Raw genomic sequence first — 18,218 nt, forward strand, 5'->3', positions numbered from 1 at the left:
TGATTGTACGTACCTTTTGAGAAGTCCGTCATAACTCTGAATGGTTGCTAAGTGACTAGTTGTAAGTTGAGGAGTACTTGCACGGAACTTTTAGCTCAAGCAGATGGCTGTATTTATCAGCTGGATTCACCAGCTGATGTAAAGTGGTATTTGGGTGTGTGTGTGTGTGATTGACTAAGTGCAATTTACAATCCAGTTCAGTGAATAAAATACTGTTCATTTAAGGGCAGCAGACCAATTAAAAATAGCAATAGCAACAGCAATAGACTTATATACCGCTTTACAGCCCTCTCTAAGCAGTTTAAAAGAGTCAGCCTCTTGCCCCCAACAACCTGGGTCCTCATTTGACCCACCTCGGAAGGATGGAAGGCTGAGTCAACCTTGAACCTGGTGAGATTCGAACTGCCAAATTGCAGTCAGCCAGCAGTCAGCAGAAGTAGCCTGCAGTACTGCACTCTAACCACTGCGCCACCAAAACCTAGATTTATTACTGGTTTACTCTTTCAAGTCTAACTTGGTTATGTAAGGTAAAGGTAAAGGTTCCCCTCGCACATATGTGCTAGTCGTTCCTGACTCTAGGGGGCTGTGCTCATCTCCGTTTCAAAGCCAAAGAGTCAGCGCTGTCCGAAGACATCTCTGTGGTTATATGGCTGGCATGACTCAATGCCAAAAGCACATGGAATGCTGTTCCCTTCCCACCAAAGGTGGTCCCTATTTTTCTACTTGCATTTTTTACGTGCTTTTGAACTGCTAAGTTGGCAGAAGCTGGGACAAGTAACGGGAGCTCACCCCGTTACGCAGCACTAGGGATTCGAACCGCTGAACTGCCGACCTTTCAATCGACAAGCTCAGTGTCTTAGCCACTGAGCCACTGCGTCCCTTGGTTATGAAGCAGTAGGTTTTTGTGGTTCTGCTGAGGCATCTACAGCCAGAAGGCAAGTAGAGATTTAAAAACAAAGACAAAACGAACCATAAACAGAGAGCAAACCCTGCTCCCTTCCAGCATTGATGATGTTACCTAGTTGGGTCATGAAATGTCTGAAAAGAAAATAACCAAGGTCAGAGAACACCCCAATCTAGAAATTGTCCAAATTTCTAGACCTTGATTTCATTTGCAGGGCTGTCTTTAAACTTGTTCACTTTAAAGATACTTAAAACCAAACATGGTTTATAATGATGCTCGATTTCTAACCACTGTCAGAAATTCTGGATTAAATAATCAAAAGTCTTCTAATGTGTATATTCCCTACTTCTCTAGGATTTTGCTGGTTGGTTCTTTTAAACCATCACAAACTCGGATACAACAAGTTGAAGAACCTTTATTGAAGCATTTAGGAAGTATCTAAATTAGGACTGTATTCCAGCAAAACTGCCAGCTTGATATAAAACATTAAAATTTATATTAACAATTATAACTTTAACCTTTCCCCCTCCCTCCCCTTCATGAACCCAAGTTAATATAAATCATTGCACTAAATAAACAGTCAAAAGGAAGACAGGAATTAAATTTGCACTTTAGAAAAAAAATCAACCCTTAATAGTTGGGAGTTAACTCTACATTTAACCAGTGATAATCCTCAAATCAAGAAAGAACGAGCTGTTGTTAACCTTTAACAAACGTTTTGGTCATTAAAGACTGTTGCTCCAGTACCCATGGAAGAGCTCCAACTGGTTCTAGCTGAGCTTCAAGAAACTGGTTACTCTAGAGTAAACTAGATCTGCTGACCATTACCTCTCAAACCTCCATAAATAATATTAAGCAAAACTTGGAACTCTTAATGCCCACTTGAGTGCAAAGGATAACAGATCCTCAAGTAAATTATTAGAAGAGAGGAGAAAATGCTAGCATTCACTGTAAGATCTAGTTTGGTGAGGACTTCCATAACTGATGTGAATCGTGTCTGGATCCTTGGGGATTTTAAAGCAGAAAAAAAAACCCTCCCATTTCCAAATTTGTAATTTCTACAATTACGACCACACGGGACTGTTTTAGACTTTCTTTCTTTTTGTCAAGGGAATGGCAATTTTTTTCTGCTTAGGATGCCTTGCAGTCTCAACACTGGATTATATAACTACCACCATCACCAAAAAAAAAATGATTTTGAAAATACCATTCCTTAATTTTTATTATCTGTGTTAGAATAGAATCGACGCCTTCAACGGCTGACAATAAAAGTCCCTTCGCTTACACTGGTTTTATTGATCGATTAAATCTAAACGGAACTCTTATTAAATGCCACCGCGTTTCCCCAACTGTTGCCATTCTCGGGATGTTGAATTTCATTTCCCCAAATTCGTGGGTTTCTGGGTGGAAACCGGTCCGATGTGCCCAGATAGCAGCAGATTGAGGAAAACTCTGCTACAGAGAAATATTGCTTAAAAAAGAATTGTGTGTGTGAAACAAAATCAGAACACGGGGTGAATAGGGGAAGAGAGATCAAGTGCAGCCAAGTCTCTTAGGGGAACCAAGTTGGTCTGTTTAACAGAGAGCTAAATGTCTCAGGGGGGGAGGCATAATTAATCACCAAGGTGAGGAATCCACGCTCGAATATCTACTCTCGACTTTAAAAATCAAATCAACTCTGTGTGTTTATTTCTTTCCCTTAGTGCGGTACTGTATAATAAGCTAATTTCTCTGAATATTTACAATATTTAACAAATGCAACCAACTGATGAGAAAAGCTAAGAACGGTAAAGGGAGAGGGAATGGACCAATAGGCCACCTCTTTCGGCGTCTTGCGATCTGCCCAAAAGCAGCATTGAGCAATTAAGGATGGATGTCCCTTCAACGCAAACCTTTCAAACTGGGTTTTTGTTCTGTGGGATATTTCTCCCCCGCCACCCCTACTTTTTAATTTGGCTCTGGCAAGGAAATGTCTAAAGCTACCTCTTTAGAGCTTAACTCTTAGGACCCTGGGAAATGCAAACATCTTGGTCTCCCTTTTTCGTCCACCGACCGGTGCTGAAAAAGGCAGTTAAGTCTGTCGAGGCAAAAATTTGGGGAACCTGAAAGCAACTTAACCCCCCGCCCCCACTCCCCAAATAGCGCCATGTTAAACAGTAAAGGCAGCTGGACTTTGAAAAATATTTTAAACACTTGTTAAATTAAAAATAGCCAGCAGCTGGTGGGCTCAGCAAACAGGAACTAGATTAATTTAATCCCAGCACAGCGTACAATCTAATTTAGAAAAACCAAGGAAAGACTGTGCAAAGCAACTTTTAATTTAATTTTAAAAAAATAAAATAAAATCAGGCATTTTTTTGGGGGGGGGGGCGACACTCCGTTCAGCTCCTAATTCTTGCACGTTCCCCGCTAAGAAGGGAAAAAAAACGTTCCTAAGCCACCCCAGATCCAACCTTGGCACTAAACGGGCGTGCAGGAGAAACGAGAGGAAACCAAGCGAGACAAGTAAAAAAGGAACTGAGAGAGCGAGAGAGACAGAGCAGCCTTTCCACTAATTTTTGTGCAAAACCTCCCGCCAATCACACACGAATAGCGATTCGTAACTGACTTCCTCCGGCAACGGTTTTCACATTTTTAAATGCGTCGTTCGGTTTCCCTTCTGGAGCGAAGTGCGCTTTTCTTTTAACCCCTGTACAAAGTCTGATTTGCACAGAGCTTTGGTCTTATCTAAGGTTCTCTTGCTCTTCGGTTAGCGGATGGCCATTTCCCGGGGCTTGAGACGTGGCGCCTGGGGAAACGCCCGTGGCTTCCTGGCGGAGAGGAGGCGTGCTTTCGCTCGACGGCTGGCCGTTCTCCGTCTTGATGGGAGAAGCTGCGAATTCTCCTCTGTCCAAGTCGGTAGCTAGGCTCACCGAGCTGGTTTCGCTGACCCCATCCGAGTTCCTCCCGGCCCGTTTAAACAGTTTTTGACCTGGAATGAAAAACACGGGGATGAGAAAGGTTCGCCTCTGTTAGCCTTGTCCGTGTAAGTCGTCGGTCCTTGATTTACAGCAGTTCGTTTAGTGGCCATTCAAAGTTACACCGGCACTGAAAAATGTGACTTGGGAACGGGGATGAAATGCTACTGGTGTTGTGACCCAGGTCCAAGTAAGTAGTAGGAAAAACAGTCAGTAAAAAAACAAACTTTATTCGAACAGCTGAGAATGACTTCATTCCCAGTGTCGTTCAACTAAATTAAAGCAAATTCCTCCCAACACAAATTTCTCAGTCCTATCGCAAGATTTTTTTTTAAAAAAAAATAGATATGTAAGTATTTAATTTTGACTTCCTAGTCTAGGCTAGGGACGTGGTGGCTCAGTGGCTAAGACACTGAGCTTGTCGATCGAAAGGTCGGCAGTTCAGCGGTTCAAATCCCGAGTGCCGCGTAATGGGGTGAGCTCCCGTGACTTGTCCCAGCTTCTGCCAACCTAGCAGTTCGAAAGCAGGTAAAAAATGCAAGTAGAAAAATAGGGACCACCTTTGGTGGGAAGGGAATAGCGTTCCGTGCGCCTTTGGCGTTGAGTCATGCCGGCCACAGGACCACGGAGACGTCTTCGGACAGCGCTGGCTCTTCGGCTTTGAAATGGAGATGAGCACCGCCCCCTAGAGTCAGGAACCACTAGCACATATGTGCGAGGTGAACCTTTCCCTTTCCCTTAGTCTAGGCCTTAGCCCTGGGATTTCCTGGTGCCACTAACCAGATTGAATCTGTTTAACTTCTTAGCGATCCACAAAAATTGACTAGGCTTCACGTGTTATTGGTTCCTGTTTTACTCGTCTCTTCCTCCCAGAAACTTCCATAGTAGTCTGTCACTAAGAAGGACATCATCACTGGCTTAGTTTTGGAGATGGCCGACTAGATGAGCCTTGCTCTCCTATCTGGTCCCATTCTAGGACATTCTAATATAAGGCTGTCCAACCTTGGCAACTTTTAAGACTAATGCACTTCAACTCCCAGAATTCCCCAGCCAGCCAGCATGTCTGACTGGGGAATTCTGGGAGTTGAAGTCCACGGGTCTTAAAGTGGCCAAGGTTGGACACTCCCGTTCTAAACACAATAGGATTTTCTAACTCTGGCTTCATAAACCAGAATACAGAAATAATTCTTCTCAATGCTTTTTTTTTTAAAAAAAAAAATAAAACTGAAGATGAAGCCAACTTGTCAACTCGCAAAGCATCCCTGTCCTGCTCTCGAGTTGCCATAGACAAGGGGGATGGGAAACCGGTGAAGCAGCATGGCAGCCAAAAGCAAAAGCACATTCCAGACATATCTCTCTCAAGGCTGTCTCCCAGGGTTACCCACAGCGGCCAGAGGGGAATGAGCTCTACAATCCGTGAAATTGCTCCGTTGGCGAATGTGACCGATGACACACCCTGGGGGGAGGGGGGAAACAGGGTGAAGTCTCGGCCGTAAATTACGTGGAGTCAGAGTTGTCTTCACTTGGAATGTGCCGACATAGAGCTCCTAATAAATAACTGGATTTCTTTTGAAGCTTGGCTCGAGGCTCATGATTTAATTAGGGTATCCGTCAGAACCCTGACACAACTTACCAGGGAACTTCTGTTTAGCACGGCTTGATGTGGGAGTGGGAGGTGGGGTGATCCCCGTGCCCTGGGCTTTAGATATGTATGTTGTCTCTGTGGATTCCAAAGAACCTGCCAAAGAAATGGATGCGAACACATCAGATCCGGATAAATGCATTGATCATAGGATGCAACAAGGAAGGAAGACATACTGATCTCCTAAGAGCCTTGGAACTCATGACATGTGCCATGTTTCCCTGACTGTGTTAAGTTGACTTTTCTTGGAGTTGAACATCTCCCAAGTGATAGTTTGAGAATTAACTGCGAAAGTTCAGAAATCATCTCTAACTTTCCAGTTTTAAGATCGCAATTCTGGCCACCAATCAAACATTCTAGACCACGGGTGTCAAACTCAATTTCATTGAGGGCCGCATCAGGACTGTGGTTGACCTCGGGAGTGGGGGTGGCCGATTGGGTGGGGGTGGCCAACCGGGTGGGCGTAGCCAGCTTGAGGCCACTCCCCAAACTGTTGGCATGTTTCCTCTTCGCACTGGGTAGACCGGGCCGAAGCCACGCTGGCCTGATCTTTCCTCTTCACATTGGGTAGACCAGGACAGCCTCGTGGGCTGGATCCGACCACATCATGAGCCTTGAGTTTGATACCCCTGTTTTAGACAGACCAATCTGGTGGTTCTATCAAAAAAGATTTGGAATGGAATCAGAGGTGAACTATATTCTCTATTGCAGGGGTCTTCAAACTTGGGAGTTGAAGTCCACAAGTCTTAAAGTTGCCAAGATTGGAGACCCCTGCTCTATTGGGCCTTTGGAAGCTTTCAAACCTCGGCCCAAAGGTGGTGTTTTCAAGAGGCATCTGGACTTTCTTGTGTCAAGAAACTCCAGCTGCCTCTTGAAAAAAAACATCTTTGGGACAACAATGACCTGGATGACTGAGACTCTCCATTGGCACTTTCAAACCTTGGAAAATATTAGTTCGTGTTTTCTTCTAGAGTCTCCTGCAGAAAACTGATGGAGATCCCTGCAGAGTTTAGGAAAACGGGACACCTGAAGATCAACGCACTTTTCCTCATGGCGTTATGGACAATGCTGAATTACAGCTAATGTCAGGCCTGGAAGCCATCTTTTACGATAGGCCTTCAGGCCTGCCACATTTTTCTACTGTGGGAAAATGGGAGGGGGCATTGTATGGAGTATGGGAGATATGTAGTCATAATAACACTCCTTTCTCAGAGAGTCAAGGACGCCTTGCCCTGGCACCTGGAGTCGGATGACTGGAAGGTGTTTCTAGTTTGGATGGTGGATGATTGGAACATGTGATGAACATGTGGCAGGGGCTTGAACTTTCACTTGGGTGGGGAAAACCTGGAAGCTTACAGATTCGGGTTTTCCCAGATGTGCCAACATGACATCTCTAATAAAATGGAACTTTGAGGAACTTCAAGCCTCCGAGTCTTCTTTCATTGGGGGTGTTACTTGAACCCTGACAGCTATGTCTTTCCTCTCTTTGAGCCCATCCCTGCTCATCTCTGGAAGCTGAAGTTCACAAGTTGCCAAGTTTGGAGACCTCTGGTCTAGCATCCTGGCTTCCTGCTTCTTTACAATGGTCAACCCTTATGTCCAAGCAATGGTGGGAAAATGAAAGGGTGGTGAAAAGAACTTGGAAGTTGGCTAGGAACGTCCTTCAAGCTAAATCTCCGGTATTTCTCGTTACCTCAGGATAATTAATCCTGGTTCAAGACTCGCCCAGTCAAATTTTACCTCACCTGCCGTTAGGTTAAAGGTTTGTCCCTTTGGTGAGGCATGGAATGGAGAGAACCAGTTGACGACCGAGCCCACCACGGGAATCTGTCGAAGCAAACCCTGGAAAGAACAGGAGAATTAACAATGAAGTGCCCAGCCAAATATCAAGAAGAGGAATGCCAGAAAGAAGAGGGCCTCCCCACCATCTGCTCACCTCTTCCAGGAGGCGTTCCTCGTTGGCTTTTTGCAACTGAACCTGTGCGTCTTGGATGCCTTTTCGAACAACCTCGGTCATGTTTTCCAAAAGCTGATCAGAAAGAAAATCGGATGAATGTGAAAAACGCCACTTCTCTAATCTATCTGAAAGTATTTAAAGCTAAAGACAGCAACTTTAAGACTTGTGGACTTCAACTCCCAGAATTCCCCACCAGCATGGCTGGCTGGGGAATTCTGGGAGTTGAAGTCCAGACTGACTGGGGAATTCTGGGATTTGAAGTCCACACTGGCTGGGGAATTCTGGGATTTGAAAACCAGATTGGCTGGGGAATTCTGGAATTTGAAGTCCACACTGGCTGGGGAATTATGGGATTTGAAGTCCACACCGTCTGGGGAATTCTGGGATGTGAAAACCATATTGGCTGGGGAATTCTGAGATTTGAAGTCCACACCATCTGGGGAATTCTGGGATTTGAAGTCCACACCATCTGGGGAATTCTGGGATTTGAAAACCAGATTGGCTGGGGAATTCTGGGATTTGAAGTCCACACCATCTGGGGAATTCTGGGATTTGAAAACCAGATTGGCTGGGAAATTCTGGGATTTGAAATCCAGACCGGCTGGGGAATTCTGGGACGTGAAGTCCACAAAGTTGCCAAGATTGGACATCCTTGATATAAAGTAATGAAGTGAAAGGGAATTATTTGAACGAATGAAGTAGTTTTATGGGAACTATAAATAGAATCGTTAGGTGGGGAGTTAGGGAAAATAAAAAATTTCCACATTTTCAAGAGTATCATAAAAATGGTGATTGAGGATTAAGAGCTGTGGTTTCCCCCCCCTCCCCCTTTGCTTTGAATGCCACCTTCATTATTAAAACCCTAGTTAATACACCTGGGTTAATTTGAGCATTAATCACGTCATTTAATTTACTGCTGCTGACTCCTGAAAATTAAATAAATTGCACTCCAAATGGGTTTGGGGGAAAAGTCCATTACTGCTTTTCCAGCGATACAAAATCAATCCATTAATGGCCTACTTCTTTACAGAAAGTTACTGACATTCAAATTGGAGAGCTAGGAGCTATTTAGTATTTATTTATTTATATCAAAAAAGGGCAATTTGATTAAGTTTCTGAAAGGAAAAAAGGGAACCAGCCAATTTTCAGATTGCTAATACATTTTCTCTTGGTTTATTAGTCTGACTTTACAGTACTTAAGACACTTTGTGTGGATTAAAGAAGGTGCAAGTGTGATCTGAGCCTTTGGAATAATAGAAACATGAGCCAGATTTGTTCAGTGACCAAAATCCAGACCAACAAACCCCAAAACTTTATTGACATAATATGAGAGAGCCAGTTTGCCTAGTGGTTAAGGCACGAGGCTAGAAAGCAGGAGACTGTGAATTCTAGTCCTGCCTTAGCCATGAAAGCCAACTGGGTGGCTTTGGGCCAGTCTCTCTCTTTCAGCCCAACCCACCTCACAGGGAGGTTGTTCTGGGGAAAATAGGAAGTGTGTTGGATATAGAGTAGAGTAGTGTAAAATATGGGATGGGATGGGATGGGATAGAATGGAATGAATGGAATGGAATGGAATGGAATAGAATAGAAAGAATAGAATAAATGGACTGGACTGGACTGGACTGGACTGGACTGGACTGGACTGGATTGGACTGGACTAGACTAGACTAGACTAGACTAGACTGAATGGAATGGAATAGAATAGAATAAATGGACTGGACTGGACTGGACTAGAATAGAATAGAATAGAATAAATTGGAATGGAATAGAATATAATAAATGGAATGGACTGGACTGGACTGGACTGGACTGGACTGGACTGGACTGGACTAGACTAGACTAGAATAAATGGAATGGAATGGAATAGAATAGAATAAATGGAATGGAATGGAATGGAATAGAATAAATGGAATGGAATGGAATAGAATAGAATAAATGGAATGGAATGGAATGGAATAGAATAGAATAAATGGAATGGAATGGAATAGAATAGAATAGAATAGAATAAATGGAATGGATTGGACTAGAATAGAATAGAATAGAATAGAATAGAATAGAATAGAATAAAATAGAATAGAATAGAATAAATGGAATGGAATGGAATAGACTAGAATAAATGGAATGGACTGGACTGGACTGGACTGGACTGGACTGGACTGGACTGGACTAGACTAGACTAGACTAGACTAGACTAGAATAAATGGAATGGAATGGAATGGAATGGAATGGAATGGAATAGAATAGAATAGAATAGAATAGAATAGAATAGAATAGAATAGAATAGAATAGAATAATATATGGTTCAGCAAAGATATCATATCAAAATAAAATGACTTGGCTCATGCATCAGGTGGGAGACAACAGTGAGTTTTTCCATCACCTGCTACCAGTCCCCATTTTAGCCTGTCTCAAGTGTTGTGTGCGCGAATGCAGCCACCACATCGGTGGCTTTTTCAAGCCTTTTCATCTCACAGCACGCAACGGGGCTAACTTGCACGATGGCACAACTGGGTTCCAAAACCCAGGGGGCTCCTGGTACGCACCCTTGAATTTTCTTCAATTTCGCGACCGGATGCTGCAATCGTTTCCACCAGTTCAGAGACGTCGAGATCCTCGGTGACCATTCCGATGTAAATGCAGTTCTTCTCTGCTCCAAATTCCGGCCCTAGAAGGAAGACAAGACAAAACAAGATGATGATGATGATGATTTTATTGCATTTTTACAATTAAACAAATCTTACTCACAACTTATGCATAACTGCAACCATTTATATACCATAACATTCCAATTCAAATATACACTCTATACATTTTTACTATACATTTTAATTGTACTTCTATTTTGTCTATTTCTTTTCCATTTTTTCTGTTCTCAATCCAGTCGTACCACTTCTCCCATATTGCGTAGTATTCCGAATCTATCTGTCCTTTCAGTTCAATTGTCAATTTGTCCCTTTCTGCACGATCAAATATTTTTTTAATTACTTAACCTTCGGAAGGAATGTTTGTATTTCTCCAGCATTGCGCGAAAGCTATCCTTGCTGCAGTTATTATATGTAAAATGATATATATATTATTCTTTTGTCGTATTTCCCTTTAAGTATTCCTAGAAGAAATAGTTCCGGGGTATATACTATCTGAAGTCCTGTTAATTCCTGTAACCCCGTGTCTTTTCTTCCAGTATTTTTTTCATTTCAGGGCACAGCCACCATATATGATAGAAGGTACTTTGTAGACAAAACAAGATTAATACCATGGCAGTTTCTTTCAAGGCTGACAAGAAGCTGCTTTCAAATAGAGATTGGGCTGAGCTTTTGATCAAAGGCGGGGGGAAGAAAGCTGAGGCAAGCAAGAGAACACTTTTCTACGATGCTCTTTTTAAAACTTGGGAGTGATTTGGCAAACTATGTATGGCCAAATCTTGGAAATAATATTGAATACACAGAGAGAACCATGAAAGACACCTCTTCACTATCTGTGGGATGGGAATCCTGTTCACAATGCCAGGATCTTTCAAAAAATGAAACAAAGAAAAAAAAAAGATGGTTTGATTAATACCGTATTTTTCGGAGTATAAGACACACCTTTTCCCCCCAAAAAAGAGGGTGAAAATCTGGGTGCGTCTTATACTCCGAATGTAGCTTCGCCCAGCCTCTCAAACGGAGGTTTCAGAGGCTGAAAAAAGCATCAGAAAAGAAGCTTCAGAAAAAAAGCCCCCAAACAGAGCTTCAGAGGCTTTTTTTCTGAAGCTCTGTTTCGGAGGCTTTCAGAGGCAGGAAAAACAGTTTTTTCTGAAACAGAGTTTCAGAAGTTTCAGAGGCAGAATAGAAAGCAAAAAAAAAAAAAGCAAGGCACAGAGCTCACAACCAAGGAACCTGTTGCTAAAATTCATCTCTGGGAACAGCTGATTGGGGATATTCCGGGAGGCCGATCCACCTGCCAATCAGCTTTTTTCTTATTTTCCTCCCCAAAAACTAAGGTGCGTCTTATACTCCGGTGCGTCTTATACTCCAATAATTCCAGGAAGCGAGATGAAATACATAAATGCAAATTTTCTCTGTGGCGTGACTACATAGTTGTTGGGCAGGGATTCTTTTTTTTAGATTTTTTTTTATACCCACCTTATTTTTATAAATAACTCAAGGAGATGACTATGCATACTATTTCTCCCTTCACCTATTTTCCCCATAACAACAGCTCTGTGAGATGAGGGGATCAGAGAAAGGACCTGGCCCAAAGTTACCCAGCTGGCTTTCATGCCTAAGGCGGGACTAGAACTCCCAGTCTCCTGGTGATTGGCCTTAAGTCACCCAGCCGGCTTTCATGCCTAAGGGTGGACTGGAATGCAGTGTCTAGGCTAGTATCTAGGCCGAACTTACTGATGTATCTAGAAGCATCTCTGACACACACACACGTTTCATAGATAGCCAATTACCTAAAGAAAATAACAGGTCTGATTCCAGTTCGTTGAGCTTCTTCAGAAGGCCGCTGTTTATCTTCTCCAAGTCTTTCTCCGGTGTCTCTTCGTTTTGGCCCTTGTACCTTTCCAAACCAAGTCAAAAGTAAATGCTGATTTACTTCCATTCCTACGTTTTTCCCCCTCCCTATTGATCTGTGCTTACGTTTACCAAACAAGATTACGGCATCAGTGCTATAAGAGAGTAGGGTTTGCTCTTATTTTATATCTTTCTTTTGACCCAGCTCCTTAAACACGACAAACCCTCTGTAGTTGAAGCAATGATTCCTTTATTAGGAGCGCCAGCAGCCCCGGCAAAAAGTTTCTCAACGCAGGCTAATAAGTCTGTCCGGCAGAGAGATGAATAGTTGTTTGCCACATCTATTCATCTCTGCCCCTTGCTTTTAGAGCAAGGGTTGGGCTTCGCCAGCAGAGGTGGCTCTTCCGTCCCGAGGACCGGCCCATAGATTTCCACTGCTCTCCTCTCCTCTGCCTTCTATGCATTCGTGCGTCTGGCACTGGACCCAGCTGTTCCTCCTCTTCCTCATCAGCCACCTCCAGATCTGGGGGCTGTTGACTCTCCATCTGAGGGCTGACGGACGGCCTAGGCTCCACCTCTGTGTCTCTCTGTGCCAGCTCCATTCCCTCTTCCCCCTCGGAGCTCTCAGGATGCCTTGATGCTGATCCTGACTCCCACACCGCCTCCTCCTCCTCCTCTGATTCGGTTGCTGGAGGAGCCAGCGGCCGGCAGGCCACAACAATACTAGTGGCTTGTTCTGTTTTGAGAGAACACACATACCTGACCACCCCGAGGCCAGGCCAGGTAAAATCTTCCACGTAGGACAAGCCGACGGTTCTTTTCACTTCCTGTTCGAATTCCTCTCTCAGCTGTAAAGTGCAGTTCAGAACTGGGACCTTCATTTTTAAGCAGTCCATCAACTGATCCACATCTTGCACTTCGGTTCCTAAAACTGAAAAGATTTGCTACGTTAGCGTGTCGCCTGTCTTCGGTTACAAGGACAGCCTTTGTCATCCTGCAAACCCAAGCAAATACAAGTAGTTAGGCTTGTTGGTATGAGCTCTGAGCTCGGCAATTTGGTTGCAAACGTTTCGTCACCGTTCGGGGAAGACATCGTCCGTGGCTTTTGAGTTGTGCTCGTCTGTCAGAAAACGGGTCTTTAAATACCTTTTTATGAGATGCAAATTAATCTGAATGTTGTCTGTTCCGGTATTCGAGTCATGGTCTAATTTCAGACCGTTTGATTGGCTGGCTGTATTTGTTGGTTGTTTTAAGTACTGTCTATGTCAAGGGTGTCAAACTCAATTTCATTGAGGGCCACATCAGGGTTGTGTTTGACCTCAGAGGGTTGGGGGAGGGGGACATGGTCCGGGTGGGTGTGGCCAGCTCAATGTCACATCATTGAGGCTCCGTTTTGGGCTGCGACGACCTCCTGCAGCCCTCTGCCAGCGAAAACGGAGTTTGGGAGGGCCGTGTGGCCTTCCCGAGTTCCATTTTCACTGGCAGAGGGTTGCAGGAGGCCATCGTGGCACAAAATGGAGCCCCGGAGGGCCGCGAACAGCCCTCCCGAGCTCCTTTTTCACTGGCAGAGGCAACGCAGGCTGCTCCTTCACTGTTTCCAGGGTGGGCCCACGGACCAGATTCTAAGCACTCTGCGGGCCGGATCCACCCCCCCAGGCCTTCAGTTTGACACCCCTGGTCTATGTGATACAGATCAGGATTAAGTTTGTTTGTTCGAATGCTTCTGAGTCATGTTCTGGTTTCGGTTTGTTTGACAAAGACGAACATGGTCCATGGTACAAAAAGGGAGCCGGTTACCTGCAGAAGTCATTAAAGGGCTGAAACGCACGCAGGTGCCTTCGTCCTCCAGATCCACCAGATCCACCCCGCTGGCAGGGACCAACTGCGCCAACTGTTCTCCAAGCTAAAAAAACAAAACAAACAAAAAGCAAGCAAGGAAGCCCAGATTAAGGAAAGTAAGAGATCTCCCACTGCATATAAATCACAAGCTGTTCTCTGATCTGTGAACGAAACAGGCTTCCGTTGTCCACAAGCTGATTCTTGCAGGCTCAAATTTGCTCTGAATTAAAAAGGCTTGAAGATGGTGGTGAAACACATAGCAAACCTTACCCTTTTCTTAGCAACTGTGTTAAAAAGAAGGATACCCAGAGCCAAAATAGAGTGGGGCTTCGCTAGCAGTGGGGGCTCTTCTGTCCCGAGGACCGGCCCATAGATTTCCAGTTCTCTCCTCTCCTCTGCCTTCTGTGCATCCGCAAGACAGGCACTGGACCCAGCTGTTCCTCCTCTTCCTCATCAGTCACCTACAGACCTGGGGGCTGTTGACTCTCCATTGGAGGGCTGACGGATGGTCCAGGCTCCGCCTCTGTCTCTCTCTCTCTGTCAGCTCCATTCCTTCTTCCCCCTTGGAGCTCTCAGGTTGCCCTGATGCTGACCCTGACTCCCACGCATCCTCCTCCTCCTCTGATTTGGCTGTTGGAGGGGCCGGCGGCCAACAGGCCATAACAAAGACCTAGAAGAAGGGCAGACAACTATGGCACTTTTACGACCTTCAACTTCACAGGTCGTAATGGTACCATAGTGGGCTACCCCCTGACCTAGAAAAATATAATCAGAACCTGGGCACCACAAGAATAGTTGCACGTCATCCATATCCGGGTAGTCCTTGACTTACAACCACAATTCAGCCCAAAATTTCTGTCACTAAGTGAGACATTTCTCAATGAGTTTTGACCCATGTTACGACCGTTCTTGCCACGGCTGTTAAACGAATCACTGCCGTTGTTAAATTGGTAGAGTGGTTGTTAAGTGAGCCTGACTTCCCCTGCGACTTTGCTCATCAGAAAGGTCATAAGTGTTGATCATGGGACACTGCCAACTGTCATAAATACGAATCAGCTGCCAAGCGTCTGAATTTTGATCATGTGACCATGGGGATGCCGCAATGGTCATAAAGTGTTAAATACGGTCGTAAGTCACTTTTTTCGTGCTGTTGTAATTTCAAACAGCCACTAAATGAAATTTGTAAGTTGAAGACTATAATCGCATTTTGCATCCTTGCCATTGAATACTTCCTAAATCATATATCTCTGCCCTAGTTGCATGGAGGGAACTGGTGTCCCAGTAAAGCCTATAAGTCAAAGCATATGTCAACTCGCAAAGCATCCCTGGACTGCTCTCGAGTTGCCATAGGAAAGCGGGATGGGGAACCGGTGAAGCAGCACGGCAGCCAAAAACAAAAGCACATTCCTGACATATCTCTCTCAAGGCTGTCTCCCAGGGTTACCCACAGCAGCCGGCGGGGAGTGATCTCTACAACCTGTGAAATTGCTCCATTGGTGAATATGACTGATGACACACCCTGGGGGGGAGGGGGGGAATAGGGTCAAGATTGGGCTGTAAATTACGTGGGGTCAGAGATGGCTTCATTTGGGAACGTGCCAACATGAAGCTCCTAATAAATAACTGGATTTCTTTTGAAGCATGGCTCGAGGCACATGATTTAATTAGGGCATCCGTCGGAACCCTGACAGCATATCTACTGTAATACTGTTCCTTTGTGTGGTTAAGTAACATTTGAACGTTCTTTTCAGAAAGTTTGAGAAAGTTTCGATGCCCATTCATCGAAACCATCATTGCACTGGGTTATTTTTCACCCCTGAAGAAATCAGGATTTGAGTCCCAAACTTGTGATTTACACGCTGTTAAGAAACAACCATACCTACCCACTGGTTAAAGGTATCGCAAACGTCCCTCTCATTCCCGGTGACCGCAGACGGTTGTGCCGCGTATAGCATCTGATCTGAACTCCAGAAAAGAAAAAGAAGAGAAATTGATTTAGCAGGAAGAAATGAACACGGCACGAGCGAAACTCCCATCATTTGAAGCCGTTAGAAACACTTTTTTCCCCTCAACAGGTAGAGTTTTTTTCCAGTTATTTTTTATGCAAGTTAAGATGACAAGGTTTAATTCTTACTTTACAGATTTCAAAATGTTGATACACTGCTTATTAAAGTAATATTCTATTGATGCCAGTGATGGTGAACCTTTTTGCCATCGCGTGCCAGGAACGGGAGGGGGGGGAAGGTTGCATGTGCGGCCCGCCCCCACGCATACGCGCGTGAACCCCCCTCCCTCCCCCCTGCTCATGGTACGCGGTGGCCCGTTTTTCTTTCTCCCCAAGCTCCAGAACCTTTCTAGGAGCTTGGGGAGGGCAAAACTCCCTTCCCCACCCCATCCCCAGAGGCAGGAAATGGCCCATTTGCCAACTTCCGGTCCCATTTCCTGCCTCCGGAGGACCTCCGGGGGGGGAGGGGGGAGTGTGGCAGGCTATTTTTGCCCTCCCCAAGGTCCTAGAAAGGCTCTGGAGGCTGGGGGGAGGGAAAAACGGGCCTTCCCCACCACCACCCCAGGCCTTCTGGAGGGAGAAAACAGCCTGTTTCCCTACTTCCAGTGGGCCCAGAAGGCCCGAAAATCAGCTGGCCGGCACGCATGTGTGCCGGAGCTGAGCTCGTGTGCCCTCTGATATGGCTACGCGTGCCACCTGTGGCACGTATGCCATTGGTTCGCCATCACGGATCTATGCGACGGGTAGGCAGCGTATACATTTAATCAATAAATCAATCAAATAATATCGGATTTTAAACGCATACAGCCCTGATTTTCCTGCAGATATATGTGACAAAATTTGCTCACGTGAATAATGGATGTCATCCTATCAGACAGAAGCCTGTCATTTATAGAATTTTTCAAAAGCAATGGATTAGGTAGTAATTCCAAGATCTGTCTTTAATAAATGTAAAAAAATAAATAAATACAGCATCTTAAATATCCTTTTTAAAGATCTCTAATAGGGGTGGGTGGGTGGTATTAGAAAGCTAGCACCTAAAATTAGCAAGATTAAAGAAAAAGTCCTTTCTCATAAATATCTGCTCTTCTTGCTCACTGATGCTAAAAGCAGCAGTATTCATGAGAGTAGATTTATCAATAAAATTATTGGTTTGGTACTATTTTTCAGCGAAATAAAGGTCTAGGCGGGGGTGGGCTTCAAAAATTTTAGCAAGGGGTTCTCTGTTGGATGGGCGTGAACATGGCGGGTGTGGCCTAGTCGGCCTCCTGCACCATGGGGTGTTTTTGCCCTCCGGGGGCTCCGGAGGTTTTCCTCCAGTCTCTGGGAGGGCGAAAATGGCCTCCCCAGGCTCCGGAGGCCCTCTGGAGGCCAGCCTTCCTGAACTTCTGGTAGGCCCCATTTTTCGCCCTCCCTGAGCCTCCACGTGCACTCTGCATCCAAAACGAGCTGCGTGGGGACTCCTGAGAGGGGTGGGGTGGGATGGGCGGGGGCAGCTAGGAGTGGGATTTGGGGGTTCTCCGACCTGCACAGAATCTTAGCCAGAGGTTCTCCCGAACCCCTGCGAACCCCCAGCAGCCCCACCCCTGGATCTATGGATCCCGAGGGGCTTTCCTTCTGCAGTCCTCACCTATATGCGACTTCTCTGGAGAAAACTTGAACACCACCACAGGAGAGCTAAATTCATCTTCAACCTTTGAAAACAAAATTTGGAAAAAATAGAACGAAGTCTTGAGAGGATATTTAAATCAACCATCCCCCAAACTGGGTCATTTTTTTTTTTTTTGGCGGGGGGATTGTATTTTGGAAAAGAAAAGGTTGAAAATGGAAACGTACTGAGGTTCGAATATAATCTTGGTTCTTCAGGTTCTCCAGTAGCCGTTGACTCTAAAAAAAAATCAAATAAATAAAATCAGGGAAACCACTCCAAAAGTAAATGGGTAGCAATAGCAGTAGCACTTAGATTTATATACCGCTTCATAGTGCTTTACAGCCTTCTCTAAGTGATTTACAGAGTCAGCCTATCTTGTCCCCCAACAATCTGGGTCCTCATTTTACCGATCTCGGAAGGATGGAAGGCTGAGGCAACCTTGAGCCGGTCAAGATTGAACTCCTGGCTGTGAGCAGACAATGCTGCATTCTAACTACTGCGCAGGAAGGAAGGAAGGAAGGAAGGAAGGAAGGAAGGAAGGAAGGAAGGAAGGAAGGAAGGAAGGAAGGAAGGAAGGAAGGAAGGAAGGAAGGAAGGAAGGAAGGATAAGGATAAGGATAAGGATAAGGATAAGGATAATTTTATTTCTATAAAAGGAAGGAAGGAAGGAAGGAAGGAAGGAAGGAAGGAAGGAAGGAAGGAAGGAAGGAAGGAGAAAACGAGCAATAGCACTTAAGACTTATATACCGCTTCACAGGGTTTTACGG

The 18,218-nt window shown here is 44.9% G+C and overlaps 1 protein-coding gene across 1 annotated transcript in view; it reads right to left on the reverse strand.

The window, feature by feature from the left end:
- Positions 1–1,299: 1,299 nt before the first annotated feature.
- PDXDC1 (pyridoxal dependent decarboxylase domain containing 1) overlaps positions 1,300–18,218 on the reverse strand; it is a 42,217-nt gene continuing 25,298 nt past the window's right edge. Inside the window, exons 13-23 of the mRNA XM_034430234.3 lie at positions 17,637–17,687; positions 17,431–17,494; positions 15,679–15,755; positions 13,754–13,859; positions 12,716–12,887; positions 11,896–12,002; positions 10,004–10,125; positions 7,440–7,532; positions 7,249–7,345; positions 5,495–5,599; positions 1,300–3,875 (exon numbers count right to left, since the gene is read on the reverse strand). Of these exons, the coding sequence (XP_034286125.2) occupies positions 3,628–3,875; positions 5,495–5,599; positions 7,249–7,345; positions 7,440–7,532; positions 10,004–10,125; positions 11,896–12,002; positions 12,716–12,887; positions 13,754–13,859; positions 15,679–15,755; positions 17,431–17,494; positions 17,637–17,687 (1,242 nt within the window). The 3' untranslated portion in view covers positions 1,300–3,627. The remainder of the gene's footprint in view (positions 3,876–5,494; positions 5,600–7,248; positions 7,346–7,439; positions 7,533–10,003; positions 10,126–11,895; positions 12,003–12,715; positions 12,888–13,753; positions 13,860–15,678; positions 15,756–17,430; positions 17,495–17,636; positions 17,688–18,218) is intronic.

The sequence above is a fragment of the Pantherophis guttatus genome, chromosome 14 (genome assembly GCF_059756535.1).
Source record: "Pantherophis guttatus breed Tessera chromosome 14, ASM5975653v1, whole genome shotgun sequence".
Taxonomy (NCBI): domain Eukaryota; kingdom Metazoa; phylum Chordata; class Lepidosauria; order Squamata; family Colubridae; genus Pantherophis; species Pantherophis guttatus.